Source organism: Gekko japonicus, unplaced genomic scaffold (genome assembly GCF_001447785.1).
Source record: "Gekko japonicus isolate JY-2015 unplaced genomic scaffold, Gekko_japonicus_V1.1 scaffold59, whole genome shotgun sequence".
Taxonomy (NCBI): Eukaryota; Metazoa; Chordata; class Lepidosauria; order Squamata; family Gekkonidae; genus Gekko; species Gekko japonicus.
The window spans coordinates 2173909-2190917 of NW_015169174.1; the positions used below are offsets into that span (position 1 = coordinate 2173909).

The 17009-nt window shown below is 46.7% G+C and overlaps 1 protein-coding gene across 6 annotated transcripts in view; it reads right to left on the reverse strand.

Moving 5' to 3' along the window:
- The window catches only part of BTRC (beta-transducin repeat containing E3 ubiquitin protein ligase), a 203068-nt gene that overhangs the window by 66601 nt on the left and 119458 nt on the right, over positions 1–17009 (reverse strand). For all 6 annotated transcript variants that reach the window (XM_015415946.1, XM_015415944.1, XM_015415945.1 and 3 more), the window contains one exon: positions 13844–13933. In XM_015415946.1, the coding sequence (XP_015271432.1) occupies positions 13844–13933 (90 nt within the window). The remainder of the gene's footprint in view (positions 1–13843; positions 13934–17009) is intronic.

A 17009-nucleotide genomic window follows, 5' to 3' on the forward strand; every position in this document is an offset into this window, starting at 1 on the left:
CTGAACCAAAAGGGTTCAGTTCAGATCTGAAACATAGCAAAGCTTTAAATTAAAGCACCCTTTCCCTAAATGACCTACGCCAGGAGCTGATACCAATATGCGTATAAGGCAGGACCTTGCTTGCAGTATCGCAGTGAATGCAAGCATTGTTTGCAGAGCTCTAAGAAAAGGGTTCAAAATGAAGTTACGCTGCTGGTGGGCAAAGAGCACAGAGCAGGGTAATTTAAAACTCGTGCTTTTTGCTTCCCCTTTGCAGGAGGCATGCCTGTCACTGCGCAGCTGTGCTGCCGGCGTCATCACTCCCTCTGTCTCCCGTCTTGCTAATTAAAAGGTTGATCACAGAACAATGCTCTTCTCATTAATTTCAGCATTCCGATTGGACAGGATCCCCGTTTGCTCCTCCTGATCTTTTCCACGCGGTTGAAGTTAATGTGACAGGAGTCTGAAGATGGATTACCTGCTGCCATATTGCCCATCGCCTCCAATCAGGAGCTATCTGTGTAAACTGATTGTTCTAATTTGCTCTCATTACTTTTACAATATCAGGAGAAAATAATGCACACAGCTCACTGTCAAAGCCATGAAAATCAGTCATTAGTTAAACCTAGACACTGAGTGGCTTTATTAGGACACTGCAGCTTATTGATGTGTAGCTCCAGAAAAGACTGCCTTTTTTCTTTGCAAACACAGAACCGAAGATGCTTCAGTGGAAAGGCAATATTTATTAGACTAATTCCATGAGCAACATAAAGCTTGCTTAGCATGACACAGTTAATTGGCATCTTGATGTGTACAGCAGATTAGGAACAATGACAATGTTTCCGCTTAAGCACTAAGAAAGACAATCTGGAGGCAAGGTAATGTGACTTTCCTGATGTCACTCAACTACTCCTTTGAAAATTGTAATGCAATACCATCTCCCTCCCCCCAAAAAACCCTATACCCCTGCTACACAAAATATCACATTAAGCAGTATCCCAGCACAACAGAGGACCTAGGAAGCATTAATAATCTTCTGTATTCCCCAGAGGTGCTCCCAAGGTCAGGCATTTTGCTTGGAGTGCCTAGGAGTCTGCAGATTCTCTGAAGGTCAAAGACTGTATAAGCTTTGCTTGATCAATAAGAGAGCAAGTTCAACTTCTGCAGAGACTGCACAGTGCAGGGTGCTACCTGATGCCTCAATAATTTGTGGAAACAGACATCTTCAGAGGTTATAGAAAACTAAAGTTGTTCTGCAGCAAACTGCTGTGATGCCATGGCCTGACAAACCAGTGTTCTGCACCATGACTCCCCCTAGACCCATGGTCAAATTATTGAAATACAGCAGCAAAATAGGAATTCTTATATGCCAAGCACATCAATCCCCGAAACAGTCTTGTTCTCACTGTGACAGACAAGGCATGGAAAACAGATTCTACGCAAATATCTAAATTCAATTAGCTCATTGTAGAGGCCTGGGTGGAACAGTGGGGAATGAACATTACTGAGCCAAACAAGTTGAATCCAATGCGGGAAATTCAAACCCAACTCTATACTAGCTACAAGCAACAAAGAAAAGACAGAGGATTCCAGGAAAAAAATCTACATCTTTCAGTCAATTATTACTTGGTTGGGACAGAGACTCTACTATTTTAATGTCCTTACTAGAACACAGCAAACCTGCGTCATCAACAGTTATTCATGAATTCTAAGAAACAAGAAAAGAACCTTATCACTGGTTTTTCTTTATTGTCTTTAGCTCATTTTTTTTAAGACTCCATTTTCCAGGGCAGTTTTTCAACCCTTCTGAGTAAACCAGAACTGTGCTGCTCTGTGCACTGTTTGGCCCCTCCCCTTCCAATGGACTCTTGTTTGGCAAGGCCTTGCCAGTTTTTACTCCTCAGAATTCGTGCATGGAAAACATTGCACCATGCCACAGTCTGAGAAACGTGCTGATGGCACAAATTACAAGCCCCCAGCCGAATGCTCCAGCCCCCACCATTCGGGCAGATTTATGTGGGCTCTTGCCGACGTTATTACAAGTCAGAGTTTATTGGGAAATTGTTACATTATGCGGAGTGTCTAACAAATTGCTTATGCTGCTATAATTGGATTACAACAGCCGCTTGCTCCCACCGGTAAGATTAGGCAAGTAGGACTCCTGCCGATCTCTGAGCGTTAGCAGTAATTTTATTTGCCTTGCCTCTCTCTTTCCTAACAACATGCCTCTCTCCCTGCCAGCTGTCTGCTGAAAAGGCACAGGCTTGTTCCTTGGCCCTAACAATGCAATTACAGCCCTGCAGATCGCACTGTTTGTGCATTAACTACAGAGCCAAAACGAGGCGAATTGATCGTTTGACTTTTGGAGCGGTCATGTGATTCCTGGGGGGGGGGGTGATCCAGCATGCATCAGTGGGCAATGCTGCAATGCATGCCTGATGAGGAGCTTGGCTTTCATTATTACCCCTCCTAGGGACAAAGGCACCAGAGCCCCTCCATGCTCAACTCAGAAAGATTTCTAAGCTGCATCATTCTTAACTACTAAAGTCAGAAGAAGCTTTCACTTTCAACATTCTACAGTCAGATAACTGGGTCAGGTGATGCTCCTGCAACGTTCTGGGCTGCTGTCCAAAAAGGTCACTCCAATGTTTTAGCTTGAATGTGCTACAGTCAGGAATGGCATGCCTAAAAGTAGTGTAGGCCTTGAAAAGTCTAGTCAGCTTTACTGTTTCCTTTCCCAAACCAGGCCAGGTAGGAAGCCTATGATGCACAGCCTTAAGATAAGCTGAAGCATGAAGCACAGGCACCATTCAGTCACAGTTTTTTTTACTGTTGTTGGTATTCCAAAGCATTGCAAGTGAAGGTGGGGCCCAAGATCATCACCTTTACTCAAGCAAGAAACATTTGCCTCAACTGAATTACGGGCATGTCTAAAATTTCAGCCTAGAAAATTTTATCAAAATAATTTAGAACCCTAGTAACGTGCATTTCCACAATCACCTTAACCCTAACCCTATACTAGAGGCTCAAGCAGGTCTTCCATTTAATATCAACATAGCAGAACCCCAAAAGTTAACTGCATAGGATTTAATCTATTATACTAAATAAACAAAGCTAAAAAAATCACCCAGTAAAGCATATTATTTTTATTCTTCCCACTCACAAATGGGAAAACACCAAAAAGCTAACAGTTTGTCTGTAATTATTCCAGAGTTGAGTTCTGAATTAAATCCAACTCTTCAAGGTCAATGTTCTGCCCACAAAACCAGTGTATGTCACCAATGAAATATGCAACGAATGGACCAACAGCCAGCACAGTCAACAGCAAACATGCAGAGTGATTGCCAACAGTACTCAAGAGGGTCCTAGTTTTCACAGAACTATACTAGAGGCTCAAGCAGGTCTTCCATTTAACATCAACATGGTAGAACCCCAAAACTTAAATGCATAGGATTTAATCTATTATACTGAATGAACAAGGCTAAAAAAAAAAAGGGGGGGGGGAGTCTTCAACATAATAGCCAGGAAGACTGGATTGATACCCTGCCCTACACTCGGAGTCTCAGGGTGTGGTCAGACGGCGTGCTGGGAGCGGTTTAAATTGCTCTGGCCCTGATGTGGGTTTTTTTAACCTGGAGAATCGCGATCACACTCACCTCCTTGCTCCAGATCGCTGCACAGCCACATCGCTCCCCACCGTCCACAGACGGGAGCATGCGTCGGTGTTGTTTCTCTCTCTCTCTCAGTTTGGGCATGCGCACAGGCAGCCATCTGTAGAACTAAAATTTGTGCACGCGCGCAGAACAGCAATTTCCACTTCAACCCGACTGCTATAACACTTCCCTTTAAATTTTAAAGGAACACTTCCCTTTAAATGTTTACCCCGAAAATGGCCTCAGTGAGATCCCAAACTCGTCTAAACGCTAAAACTAGGCACCGTTTAAACATTGTTTTTAATAAAGGGTGGCGGAGCTTCGCCTATGCGCACACCGCCAACTCAAAATGGTGGGTGAAAAGTGGAAGCCTTGGGCAGCTTTCAAGCAGGGAGGGGCTTTAAATTGGAAGTGGCGTGAGACCGGAGGAGCAATCACATAGGGGGGAAATGCAGCTGGAAATGGAGAATCAGGAAAACACCACTTGGGGACCTGGTAACAAAATACTCTGGTTTAAAGGGGATTTGAGCTGGAAAGCGACAGCTGGGGACGGGAGGCAGATGTTGACTGTGTGATTGTGCATATAAAATCCGTTTCTGAACTGGCACGACACCAGATCAAATGGTGCGTCTGAACGCACCCTCAGAGTGGCTTACATTATCCTTCCCTTCCTCTCCCCACAACAGACACCCTGTGAGGTAGGTGGGGATGAGAGAGCTCATTGAGAGCTGCTCTTGAGAGAACAGCTCTGAGAGAACTGTGGCTTGGCCAAGGTCACCCAGCAGCTGCATGTGGAGGAGTGGGGAATCAGACCCGGTTCTCCCAGATTAGAGTTCCCACTCCTAACCACTACACCAAACTAGAATGACACTAGACTGCATAAAAATATTTCCATTGTATTGGTTACAAAACGTATGTATGTGCAGCAGACGGTTGTTAAATTTTCACAGAGAAGACTATTATATTTTATGCCTACACCCATGCAGGAAAAATATGTAATGTGTGAAATGATCGAGACGTAGAGAAACAGATGCCCACATGCCCTGTTTGTTGTCCCTTATGGCAACTGCTTAGCCACTATGAGAAACAGAATACTAGACTAGATGCAGGAGGGCCCTACTTATGTTCCTGAAGGGGTAGTGAGAAAAACAAACAAACACACTGAATCCCTAAGACCTGGTTTCCATTCCCAGTCCGGAGAGCTTCAGCATGCCCATCCTTTTGCTTTCCCATCTGTTTTTTCAGTACACACATCAGCTAATGTCATGAGTAGCTTTATACTGATAGAGCATTTAAGAGGTCCTTGGATGAAAGCTGACTATTGGAGGGCACAGGATTTGATTAATAGTTTGTGGGGTTTCCAGAGATAGTAAGGAAAAAAAACCTTATGAGCTTATTTAATTCATGATGAATCCAACATGTAAAGCAGCTTCCAAGATGGAAGGGGGTAAAAATAAAGGAGAATGATATACAATGTGTGCATCTGGGAGACTAAAGATGCCTGTTAACATGTAGTTTAACACTCAAAAGAAACTCTGAACAGCTGAAATATCTTATAAATAGCTCAGACCCAGAGGAAGTGCAAACGTCTGCATTGTGAATTGTAGATCTTAATTACAGACAATGGCTGGTACAGCAAGTACCACAGGAAAAAAAAAACACAGTGAAACAGTTGCACTGTTCATGGCTGGCAATAACTCTTCAGGAAAATATTTACTATCAATCAGTTATGAGAAAAGGGACTCCATGCTCATAAAACAGCACGTTGCTTCTCATACCAGTACCATTTTGATTCAGCATAATCTGAATTTAAACGGCTTGTTTCCTGCGGATATAATTTTGGAAATAAATAAAACAAGTCTTCTATCAAAATCTGGAGAATGTAGGAAGGGGGAAGGAAGGGGGGAGGACTTGCACATTCTTCCTTCAATCCCTCTGCAAATAACTCTGACAAGTGGGTGGAAGGGGCAGGGGTAACAGAACAGAGCCGAAAAATGTAAAATGTTCCAAACTAGGGCATCGGCCACTCAAACTCACATTGTAGCCACTGTAAAAAAAGCCTAACACTGAGCATTTTAATTATGCTTTATGTAGGCAGAACACTATGAATATTAACTAAACCTCACATCACTTCTTCATTATTTAATGCCTTTTACTTCCATTTAACAGACATGCAGTTTCCCACAAAAATATTTATTGCCTATTCAGGAGAAGGGGATGGGTAACAGACTGGAATCTAACACCAATTCTGAGAAGAGTGCATCACCACCATGAAAGAAATGCAACCATTCCTGCATGGCAGGCATAGCTATTTCTTCACCCATTGCTACAAAGGTAACATGAACTTGGGCAAACTACAGACCCTAGCTGATTCAGACTGAAGGACAATAATGTCACTGAATGCAGAAAGATCACAAGACATTAACTGTAGAAAAGAGCAAGAGTCCAGTAGCACTTAAAGATATGTGGTGCTACTGGACTCTTGCTCTTTTCTACAGCTACAGACAGACTAACACAGCTACATATTTTGATCTAAGACATTAACTATCCTTATGTGCACGGAAAGCTTGCCAAGGTGACTCTGGAGATAGAGACAGCCATGAAAGAGAATTTACACCCAACGACCTTAAGCCAAGGTTCTGAAGGTTCAAAGTTTGAGCACAGTGTACAGCCCCATAGCTAAGGAGTTTTTGGGGAGGGGGCAGGGGGGGGCCCACCAGCCAATCAAAGTTAATTAAATTAACTTTGATTGCTGGGACTCCTAAGGCAGCCCCGGCTGCAACTGAGGGGGGAGGAGAGCGCCGCCACCAACAGCAGGGACAGCCCTGGCACCGCGGACGAGCCCTCAAGTCTTGCAGGCGCGCTGGGGCGCTCTCGCTCACTCTCTCTCCACCTCTCTTGGCGACTGGCCACCAGGGCAGGTTCTGGGCAGGAGGGACCCGGCTGTATTGTCTGCAGGGTGCCTAGGGAGCCCCCCCTCCCCGCGGCTCAGAGCGTGACACCCTCATGGCCCAGTGACCGAGCCCTGCAGAGCCGCCTCACATCTGCCACCCCCCGAGCCCCTGCCCTCCTCCCCTCCCTCCCAGCCTCTGTGTGTGTCGCCCTCGCCCACCATCCAGCCCCCTTAGTCTCCCCTGCACCGCCAGCTCCGCTCCTCACGCCCGCTCCGACCCAGCGAGGAGCCGCCAGCAGCGCCGCCGCGGGAGGAGGAGGGAGCGCGAGAGTCAGCCAGAAACCTTGGCTCGGCAGGCACTTTTTTTTTTGAGGGAGCAGCAGGCGGCACGGAGGGGGGAGGGGGAGCCAAGGATTGGAGGGAGCCCCATAAAAACCATGGGGGGGGGCAGGCCCTGTGGGCCCCGTGGGCACTACAGGCCTAACAGTGTACCTTAAACTGTTCAGGCTGGGGCCTCCTTTCTAAATGCTTCCCTCCATATTCTCAGGTTCAGTCACCTGTCCACAGTAAAGCATGAAGAGATTCCTGCATCCAGTATGGGGAATGTGGTGTAGTAGTTACAGTGTTGGGCTGAGATCTGGGAGACCCAGGATCAAATCCCCACTTCCACAGAGGTTTGCTGGGTGACCTTGAACCAGTCACACAATCTCAGCCTAACTTACTTCACAGGGTTGTCAAGAGGATAAATTGGAGGGGAGGGGAGGGGAGGGGAGGAGAACGAAGTAAGCCACTTCAGGTCCCCATTGGGCATAAGGGCAGACTATACATGAAGTAAATAAATAAAACAGAATATGAAGCCTATGAAGTGTACTTTGGACCAACTAAGGCTTTAAAAAGGGGAACAGAACAAAACAACTTTGACCCGTGCCCTTCAACCACATTCAAGGAAACATCACTGGTACGAAAAGGCAGCTCCTTCCAAATTAGGTTGTGATGATGGGAAGTGGGGAGGGCTGCTACTGCACAAATCAAATACTGGAGGTCTCTCAGCCTTGGCTGGGGAAGACAGCTTCTACTTGACTCAGGATGCTACCTCTCCTGGATCTTTGCACCTCCTTCCAGGAGTTCTGAGCTGCCCTGACATGGGAGACCTCACAGTTCAAAAGGCAGTGCATTAGCTACACACCATCCTCCTGGCCAGTTAAGTCACCATAATCATCAATGCCTAGCTTGGAGAAACTAGCTTGCAAAAGAATGGAACAGGGGCTTGCTTAGTCAGCTAAATTTTAATATGCTTCATTAAAATCAGCATTTTGGCTCTCCTTGAGATGTAGCACAAGTTGCTGGTAAACACTTTATCTAAGACGTTTCATGACTACTTTGAGGGGCCACCCACCTAGAATAGCTACAACAAGAGCACTGGGACCAGATGGAGCATTCTTCGAGAGCCAGACCAAACTTTTTACTAATTAATTTGAACTGATAGTGAAAGTGGACAGCCTTCACAGCCAACGGAGCCGGCTGTAAAAGACAGATAAGTCTCAAGGTGCAGTACTGTAAAATTCATTAACATTTCTCAATTGTCCTAGAATAAGAAGAAACATCATACTGGCTCAGATCCTTGTTCTACTTGAATGCAGAACCCTGCAACGGTCAGTGGCCAAAACTTCAGTGCTTTTGAGAAGCTGAAAGACTTCTGGCTAATGCAAGTTAATTGTTAGAGACCAGACTCCCTTTGAGGCTTTTTATTTCTTTCACCAGAATTCACAGATTTTTACCAGCTACATAACTATTCTGTTCTTCTCTGAGTCTCAGTAAAATCTTCCTGCCGCAATGAGTGGCACAAAACTACATTGTTTCTGAAAATGTATTTCATTGGGTGAGTTTTGCATTTCCATTTTTGCGAAAGGCATAAGAACATAAGAGACGCCAATGTTGGATCAGGTCAAAGGCCCATCCAGTCCAACACTCTGTCACACAGTGGCCAAAAATACCAGGTGCCATCAGGAGGTCCACCAGTGGGGCCAGGACATTAGAAGCCCTCCTTCCCTCTGTTGAACCCCCAAGCACCAAGAAGACAGAGCATCACTTGCCCCAGAGCTCCTATCTATACCTTGTGGCTAATAGCCACTGATGGACCTCTGCTCCATACGCTTATCTAATTCCCTTTTGAAACTGTCCATGCTTGTAGCCGCCACCACTTCCTGTGGCAGTGAATTCCATGTGTTAATCACTCTTTGGGTGAAGAAGTACTTCCTTTTATCTGTTCTAACCCGACCGCTCAGCAATTTCATTGAGTGCCCACAAGTTCTTGTATTGTGAGAAAGGGAGAAAAGTACCTCTTTCTCTACCTGCTCTATCCCATGCATAATCTTATAAACCTCGATCATGTCACCCCTCAGTCGTCGTTTCTCCAAGCTAAAGAGCCCTAAGCACTTTAACCTTTCCTCATAGAGAAAGTGTTCCAACCCTTTTATCATTCGAGTTGCCCTTTTCTGCACTTTCCCCAAAGCTATAATATCCTTTTTAAGGTGTGGTGACCAGAACTGCACACAGTATTCCAAATGAGGTTGCACCATTGATTTATATAGGGGCATTATGATATTGGCTGATTTGTTTTCAATACCCTTCCTAATAATCCCCAGCATAGCATTGGCCTTCTTTATTGCAGTCACACACTGTCTCGACATTTTCAGTGAGTTATCTACTACAACTCCAAGATCTCTCTCTTGATCAGTCTCTGCCAGTTCAGACCCCATCAATGTGTATTTATATTTAGGATTTTTGGCACCAATGTGCATCACCTTGCACTTGGCCACATTGAACCCCATTTGCCATGTTGATGCCCACTTTACCATCCTTGACAGATCCCTTTGGAGTGCCTCACAATCCTCACTGGTTTTCACCACCCTGAACAACTTCGTATCATCCACAAATTTAGCCACTTCACTGCTTACTCCCAACTCCAAATCATTAATGAACAAGTTAAAAAGCAGTGGACCAAGTACTGATCCCTGCGGTACCCCACTGCTTACCACTCTCCACTGAGAAAATTGCCCATTTATTGCCCATTTATAGGCATGGAGATGCTTGCTAGAAGAGTTCCCTTTACACAACAGTGTGGGCCACAAGATCTTGAAGGCTTAATCTACACCCAGAATTTCACCTGTGAATTATCTTTCTATGTATATATTCATGGCTGCTATCCTGGTGGTAATTGTGCAAAGTGATTTACTTTCAAAGTGCATGACAGAGAAAGTAAATTCTTATATCAAAGTAGAAAGCTTTTGAATCACTGACACAGTTGGGCTATATTCACCATCTAGGGAAATATGTGCTTCCTATATAAAGTACTGCATGCGCGCACACACACAGAAACCCCCACCAGCCTATAAATATGCAAAACGTGCCCAAGAATAAACACCCTGGAGGAGCAGGGCTTGGAAGGAACATGTCTTTTATCTGAGACCAGGATTCATTACCTAATTTTTGTCTCTGGCTTTCTTCTCATTGATGTTTGTCAAGATCCCAGGGGAAATTAAGAGAGTTCTATTTTTTGTGGGCAACCATTTTGAGGGCACACCTTTAATTAAAGGTGCTACAAAGTACTTTTAGTCAGTGCATCTCCTTCATGTTTTCCTGCCAGCCACGTGAAAGTTCTGGTCAAACCAATGAGCTCTGAATAGAACAACAGCTTATCTCTGGAGCGGCTACATACTGGGAAAGTTCTGCCAAACCATTTCATGAATTCAGGGTGAAAAATGCAAACCAAGAACTCCAATGGGTTTCCAAAGAAGGGGGCAATTAAGAGATTCTCCCCATTTGTATAGAAACAAAACAGCAAGAAATCAGATTTGTGATGCTCAGACAGAACGGCACATGGAGTACCACTTGAACTAGACGGTGGCCTTTAAACATTAGACCACATTCAAAGGCCTCCCCCATCTGCCATAGTCTGGATCCATGTTTCTCAAAGACACCCAGAGGCTTCCCTCTGACCAAAGTTAAAGGTCCAAACATCTTAGTTCAAGGGTGTCAAAAATAAGGCCTGGGGCCTAGAACCAGCACATCCAGGGCTCTTATGCAGCCCACAAGCAACTGGTGCAAGGGAGGGAACAGGAGGCTGATCGGGGTGTAACCAGCAGCACAGACCCAGTACCTGGGGTGGTTTTTCCCAAGAAAGAAGCACCCCAAAAACAACCTCTGAACCTCCACAAGCAGTGTCCCCATAAAGCCAGGCTTGGCTTAAACAGTGGCTTTTGCTGGGAGGCTAGGAGAACCACATCTTGGCTGGGAAAATTCAGGCCAAGAGAAGATTCTCCAGGCTGGCTGCACTGCCAAACATCCTCCATGCAAACAATCCCTCCACTCTTCTCTCCTGTCAGCTCAGTCCAAAAGGACTAAGAATGGGCAAATCTCTGTCCTTGCCTCAGGCATCTTCTACTGACGAAATGGCTAGTCTTTTGTTTGTCAAATGTACAGGCAAACAGGGACAAAGAGCCTCTGGTCTGTGCTATTGTCATGAATGAAGTATGTTGCATGCTTTCATTCCCCATCTCCTGTTTCACCTATATGTCAGGAGATACCTTTGGAATAATCCTCTCAAACCTGTCTCCATATATGTGTCTAAGATATCTGTATTTCTATCACCTATGCCACACCCATCAAGGTAAACATTGCTGTAGAATGGTAGTCCATTCAGCGTCATCCTGTGAAACATTAAGGAAAGGATTTTCTCCTCTGTCCGGTACCAGGGAAACGACAGATTGCCCTATTAATCCACAATGGGAATCCCATCAATCCATTGTGAAACTAGCTACCACACTTTAACATACCTTCAGGATACATTTGGGGGTATAAATATACCCAGTCTTGCACATGCCCAGTGTGACTTTAGCTGGGCACTCACAAAGCTAACAGCCCTGAGCACAACTCAGGTCCTCTGTGGTCTCACTGGTCGGTCCACACATCTCCACTCATCTTACCCTGGATTCCTTCATCTCTTCAGGATAGGTATAGTATTACCCTGACATTCCCCAACCCACTCTATCTTGTCTGCTAACCACTTTCCATATCTTCTTGTATGCTTGCAGCCTCTGATCTGAATGTAAATATCTAGATTATTATTATTAGTTAAATAAAATCCATTTCTGTTACAATTTAGACTGGTTATTGCCTTAAACTAAGGGTCTAACAGGAACTATCATCATAAAAACTGATAGCAGATCCATGCTATACCCCAGCCTCTTGCTAGTTCTGCCTTTGTGGCTAATTCCCCAATCAATGCAAAGGCAAGGTATTTATTTAATAAAGCTGTCTTGGGGTAACAGGGTGGGGGGGAGACACTCTGTGGCTTCAGCACAGTAGGATGACCTCACCTGCAGCAGTCAAACTGAACCCATTTACTTCAGAGACAGACTCACTGGTAAGTTGGGAGCCACTGCAGCCACATTCATACCTCTCCACTCGACCTGCAGCTCCAGGGATGCTGTCCCAGATGGCCACATGGATCAGCATTTGCACGTGGGAGGTGCAGACAATCCTCTGTTGGGGCCTGCTGGCAGCCATCTCCACCACCATATTCATGCCCCCCAAGCGGCAGTTGTGCTTTGGCCCATGTGGCAGTTTCTTCCACACACTGGAGGCCTAATCCTGCCACCCAGCATGCAACTCAGTGGCCAGGCCTCCCTCTCCCATGGACCACTCAGCACATGTCCCAGCCCAACAAAATGACCTTTATGTCAGATCCAGCCCTCATAACAAATGAGTTTGACACATCTGTCTTTGCTGTTCCACTGGATCCCTACAACACAATGAAATGGAGACTGACTCTTCCCCCAGTTCTACTGCAGTTGGCCCATCACTTCTGCTTTACATGCCAGTAAGTCACACCGAGCTGCAGCCTGGAAGCTGCAATGAATCCTCAGGACTCAACCTGTGCAGCACCCTTAAAGGAACAGACATTCACCAAATACAAGGGTACAGCTTCACTTAAGCTTGACCTTTTGTTGCAACACTATAGATATCTTAGTCTGGATTTTGCCACATGACAACAATTTGGGGTTAGCAGGCTTCCTGCAGAAGCCCATTTTGCCCAGGCTGATCATACCCTGACACTAGTCATAAATGGAGTATTAGTATACACACTCATTCTGTGCAATGGGCATTTTAAGTTAGGGAGAAATTCCCATAGTATTTTTGTCTACCCACAGTGCATAAAGATGGCATAGAAATGATGCCTATATAGATTTATTGTGCACTCTATGGAAAATGATGATTTCAGGAAAACTGTGACAAGTGAGGTAGTTTTCCTACCAGCCATTTTGTTGGGGTGGGAAGCAGCAAAAGTGCCAGCTGGTTTTGCTAACAGATGGCTGCATGCACTGATCTGTCCTGCAGGGCTATCCTGAACTTCCTTCCAATGGAAACATGAAGCTTAAGCAAGGTTAAACATGTCCCTTTTATACACCCGGCACCGTGGCTGGAATGTTTTCCAGTCATTCACAATCCCTCAGACACGGTTCCTGTTTTATAGAGTTATATTTAGCTGCAGGGAAAGTCAAGACAGGATGCCCATTTCCCCGAGAATGCCTCTTTTGATGCGGCTATCTAAAAGGGAACATACCCGATTTTCTATCCCTTGGGAAGTGCTGTTTTCAAATCAGAAGCTTCTTCAGCATTCCCCCCCCCCCCGCAAGTTGGCGAAGCCTCAATACTGCACCGAGATCCTTCCCCAATACACACTCCAGACACTGACCAGCAGAGGGGGCATGAGAGTATCACAGAGGCATGTTAACAGCTTAGCACAAGTCACTGCCCAGAAAGCACGGGGCTAAAGTTCAACAGCTTTGCCTTAGGATAGGAAGTAGGCTGCTGGCTCAACAGCCTAAATATCCATTGTAGTGTTTGCACAACTGGTTCAGGCATGGGAGTGTTTGAAAAACATAACAGAAGCTGGAAGGCCACTGAAATATTTTGCACATTAACATGGTCATTACTAGGCCACATTTTGCAGACATATTCAATGGGCCTACAAGATGTGATATTTGAAAATCAAAATTGGGTTTTTTAACTTGCTGCTTTGTTTCTAAGCTTTTCAACATATTACCCCCAGAACTTCAAGATGCACTTTGGAAACTAAACACAGGAGAGGCACCTTCAGAAAACGTAGGAAGCCATGGGAATAACAGAAAAACTCCAGGTCACAGAAGTAAGGCTTGTACTGAGAGCTCAGTGGCTACTCGAATTTGTCCATAACAATACCTCTATGTGCAAGACAGAACACAGTGCAAAGAGGTTAAGTTGTAGCTTTACTCACTTTGGCCACACAATTTTCAGTCTTCATAGCAGTGCTCCCTAAGCATACTGCTTCTTGGTTTAAGCACAGTCTGGCACAGCTGTTGTAGGTCTGGAAAGAGAGAAAAGAGTGGCTGTGGATAAAGAAACACTGTTTGCACACATCATGTACCACTGCTAAAAACAAACAAAACTGAAAATAGTTTATTTATTTATTTATTTATTTGGATTTATATCCCGTCCTCCCCGCAAGCAGGCTTAGGGCATGTCCCAATAATAAAAATATAATATACAAAATATAATATACAGTTAAAACCACTTAGGCAGCCAGCGCAGTTCGTGCAGCACTGAGTGGATGTGAGCCCATACAGGTGTCGCCGTCAACACCCATGCTGCCGCTAGGGCTGCCAACTCCCCTGGTTTGGCAGGGGTCAGCTCCTTTAAGTGCAGGAAGCCGGTGTTTCCCGCGCACCTGATCTCTGTCGGTTGCGCGAGCGGGGGGGGGGGGAATGCCAGCTCTCTGCACTTAAAAGGGCCCCTTTAAATGCAGGGAGCCGGAGTTTCCTATGCACCCGAACTCTCTGTGGAGATCGGGTGCACGGGGGGATGAGGCCAGATGTCTGCACTTAAAGGGGCCCCTTTAAGTGGGTGCGTGTTTGGGGGGGAACGCCAGCTCTCTGCACAGGGAGTCAGAGCCGCTGGAAGATCGGATGGGTGGGTGGGGGGAACATCACATTGTCATCACATTAGGGATGCCCTGCCCCCTCCAAGCACGCCCCCCAAAGTCCCCCGCTGGGGGTGAAGATAGGACTTAGCAAACCTAGCTGCCGCGTTCTGCACTAGCTGCAACCTCCGGAGCAGAGTCAAGGGCAGATCCACATAGGGAGAGTTACAATAATCCTGTCTGGAAGTGACCATTGTATGGATCACTGTAGCCAGGTCTGGGGGGGGGGGGGAGATATGGAGCCAACTGCCTGATCAGCCTCAGATGGAAAAAGGCAGACCTGGCAGTGGCAGTGACTTGGGCCTCCATAGAAAGGGAGGAATCCAGGAGCGCCCCCAGACTAGGTTCCCGCTAAGCTGCGCTGGGCTGCGCCAGCACAGCAATTTCAGGGGCCCAGCGCAGCATTTTTTTTCACAGCGCAGGAGCTGGAGCTGGAGGTTCTCTTTTAAATTGGTCTGCCTTCCAGGCCCCACCTCCAGAAGCCTTCAGTAGAGCTGGGAAGCGGGAACCAGCACATGCTCGCCGCCGCCACCACCAGCACGAGTCAGGGTAAGTTAGGGTGGTGGGGATTGATTGGGGGGAGGGGAGTTCCCTTGGCTTCCTCGGGTTTCCCGCAGCTGCAGGGAGCTCAAGCAAGCCGGCTCCTGGATAGGAGGGGGGTGGTTTAAACCGCCTTCCCTTCCCTTGGCTTGCTCGGGTTTCCGCAGCTGCAGGGAGCTCGAGCAAGCCGGCTCCTGGAGGGGAGGGGGGGTGGTTTAAACCACCTTCCCTCCCCTTGGCTTGCTCAGGATCCCCGCAGCTGCAGAGAGCCCGAGCAAGCCGGCTGCTGGAGGGAAGGAGAGGCAGTTTAAACCACCTTCCCTCCCCTTGGCTTGCTCGGGTTTCCGCAGCTGCAGGGAGCTCGAGCAAGCCGGCTCCTGGAGGGAAGGGAGGGTGGTTTAAACCGCCTTCCCTTCCCTTGGCTTGCTCGGGTTTCCCGCGGCTGCAGGGAGCTTGAGCAAGCCAGCTCCTGGAGGAAAGGGGTGGTGGTTTAAACCACCTTCCCTTCCCTTGGCTTGCTTGGGTTTCCCGCGGCTGCAGGGAGCTTGAGCAAGCCGGCTTCTGGAGGGGAGGGGGTGGTGGTTTAAACCGCCTTCCGTTGCTCGGGTTTCCCATGGCTGCAGGGAGCCCGAGCAAGCCGGCTCCTGGAGGGGGGGTGGAGGAAGATGAAGAAGGAAGGTAGGTTGCAGAGGAACCCCCCTTTCCCGGCTCTCGGAGAGAGCATTGCACCGAACCCAGGGAGACTTCCATGATAGAAGTAAAAAATGAAATCTCGGGGGTGTCAGGCATGCGGCTTAGCCATGCAGCATGGAATTACTTCTCTGGGACGCCTGAAGCATCAATGGTTGAGTCAAAAAAGCAAGGGGGTAAGCCAATGCATTTCAGCTCCTCTGCACAGATGACAAACATCGTCCAGAGGGACTTACTTGAGAGTAAATGTGCAGGAGCTGCAGAGCCCAGTAGTTCTGTTTAACTGCGGGCTCGATGTGGATCAGCCCCTGCGATTTACAGTTCCCAGTGAACACGCACGCACATGCACACACACAGAGCTGCTTTACAACCAAACCTCGCCTTCCCCCCGAAACTAGCACATGAGCCTTTGACTTCCGCAGAATTCTTCTGCAGGCTGGGTGATAACCAAAAAACGAGGAGGGGGAGGAGATGTTTTAGAGGCAATCCATGAGACTGACTTTTTCATACATTAGCGGGGGGGGGTGCTGCCGGGGAGGTCCTCCCCGCATTGCATGGGCTTCCTTCCCCATTCCTGAGTTGCTTCTCTCAGCAACTTCGCCAGAGGGAGGAGAGTCCAAGGAGGGACTCTTCACCACACCTCCACTGAGCGCCTCAAGGTATGTCAGGGAGGGAAACATTTGCAGTACGTCAGGGAGGGAAACAGCCACGGAGGCCACCTTCTTTCCAGGTGTGGGCTAAAACCTCTGAATACTAGTCCTAGGTGTAAGATTCAGGGAAGAACTTGTGTTCTATGTTCTATTTGCTGGTCATCTAAAACAAATGATGGGCCACTGTTCTTTAAAAAGCTTTGCTGCTTTCTGCAATTTTCTTTTTGCTCCTGGCAGTCCCAAATCCATGATCAATTAGCTTGTTCAGAGATGAGTGGAAGTGCTGCTTTTTTGGCATGCAATTAAATTGAATTCTCATGATTTTTTAAATTTTTCATATCTTAATTATAACAGCATTAATAACAATCCTAAACACACTTCAGAATGAAATGCTGTACTTAAGCACACACATGCACACACTTGATTTATGAATGTTAACTCCCAATCTGGGGAGAACAAAAATAATTCTTAAAAAACACTAGAAACTGAAAAAAAAGAAGGAAACTTAGGGACCTCAGTGGAGTACAATGCCATAGAGTCTACCCTGTAAAGCATCAATTTTCTCCCGGGGAACTGATCTCTGC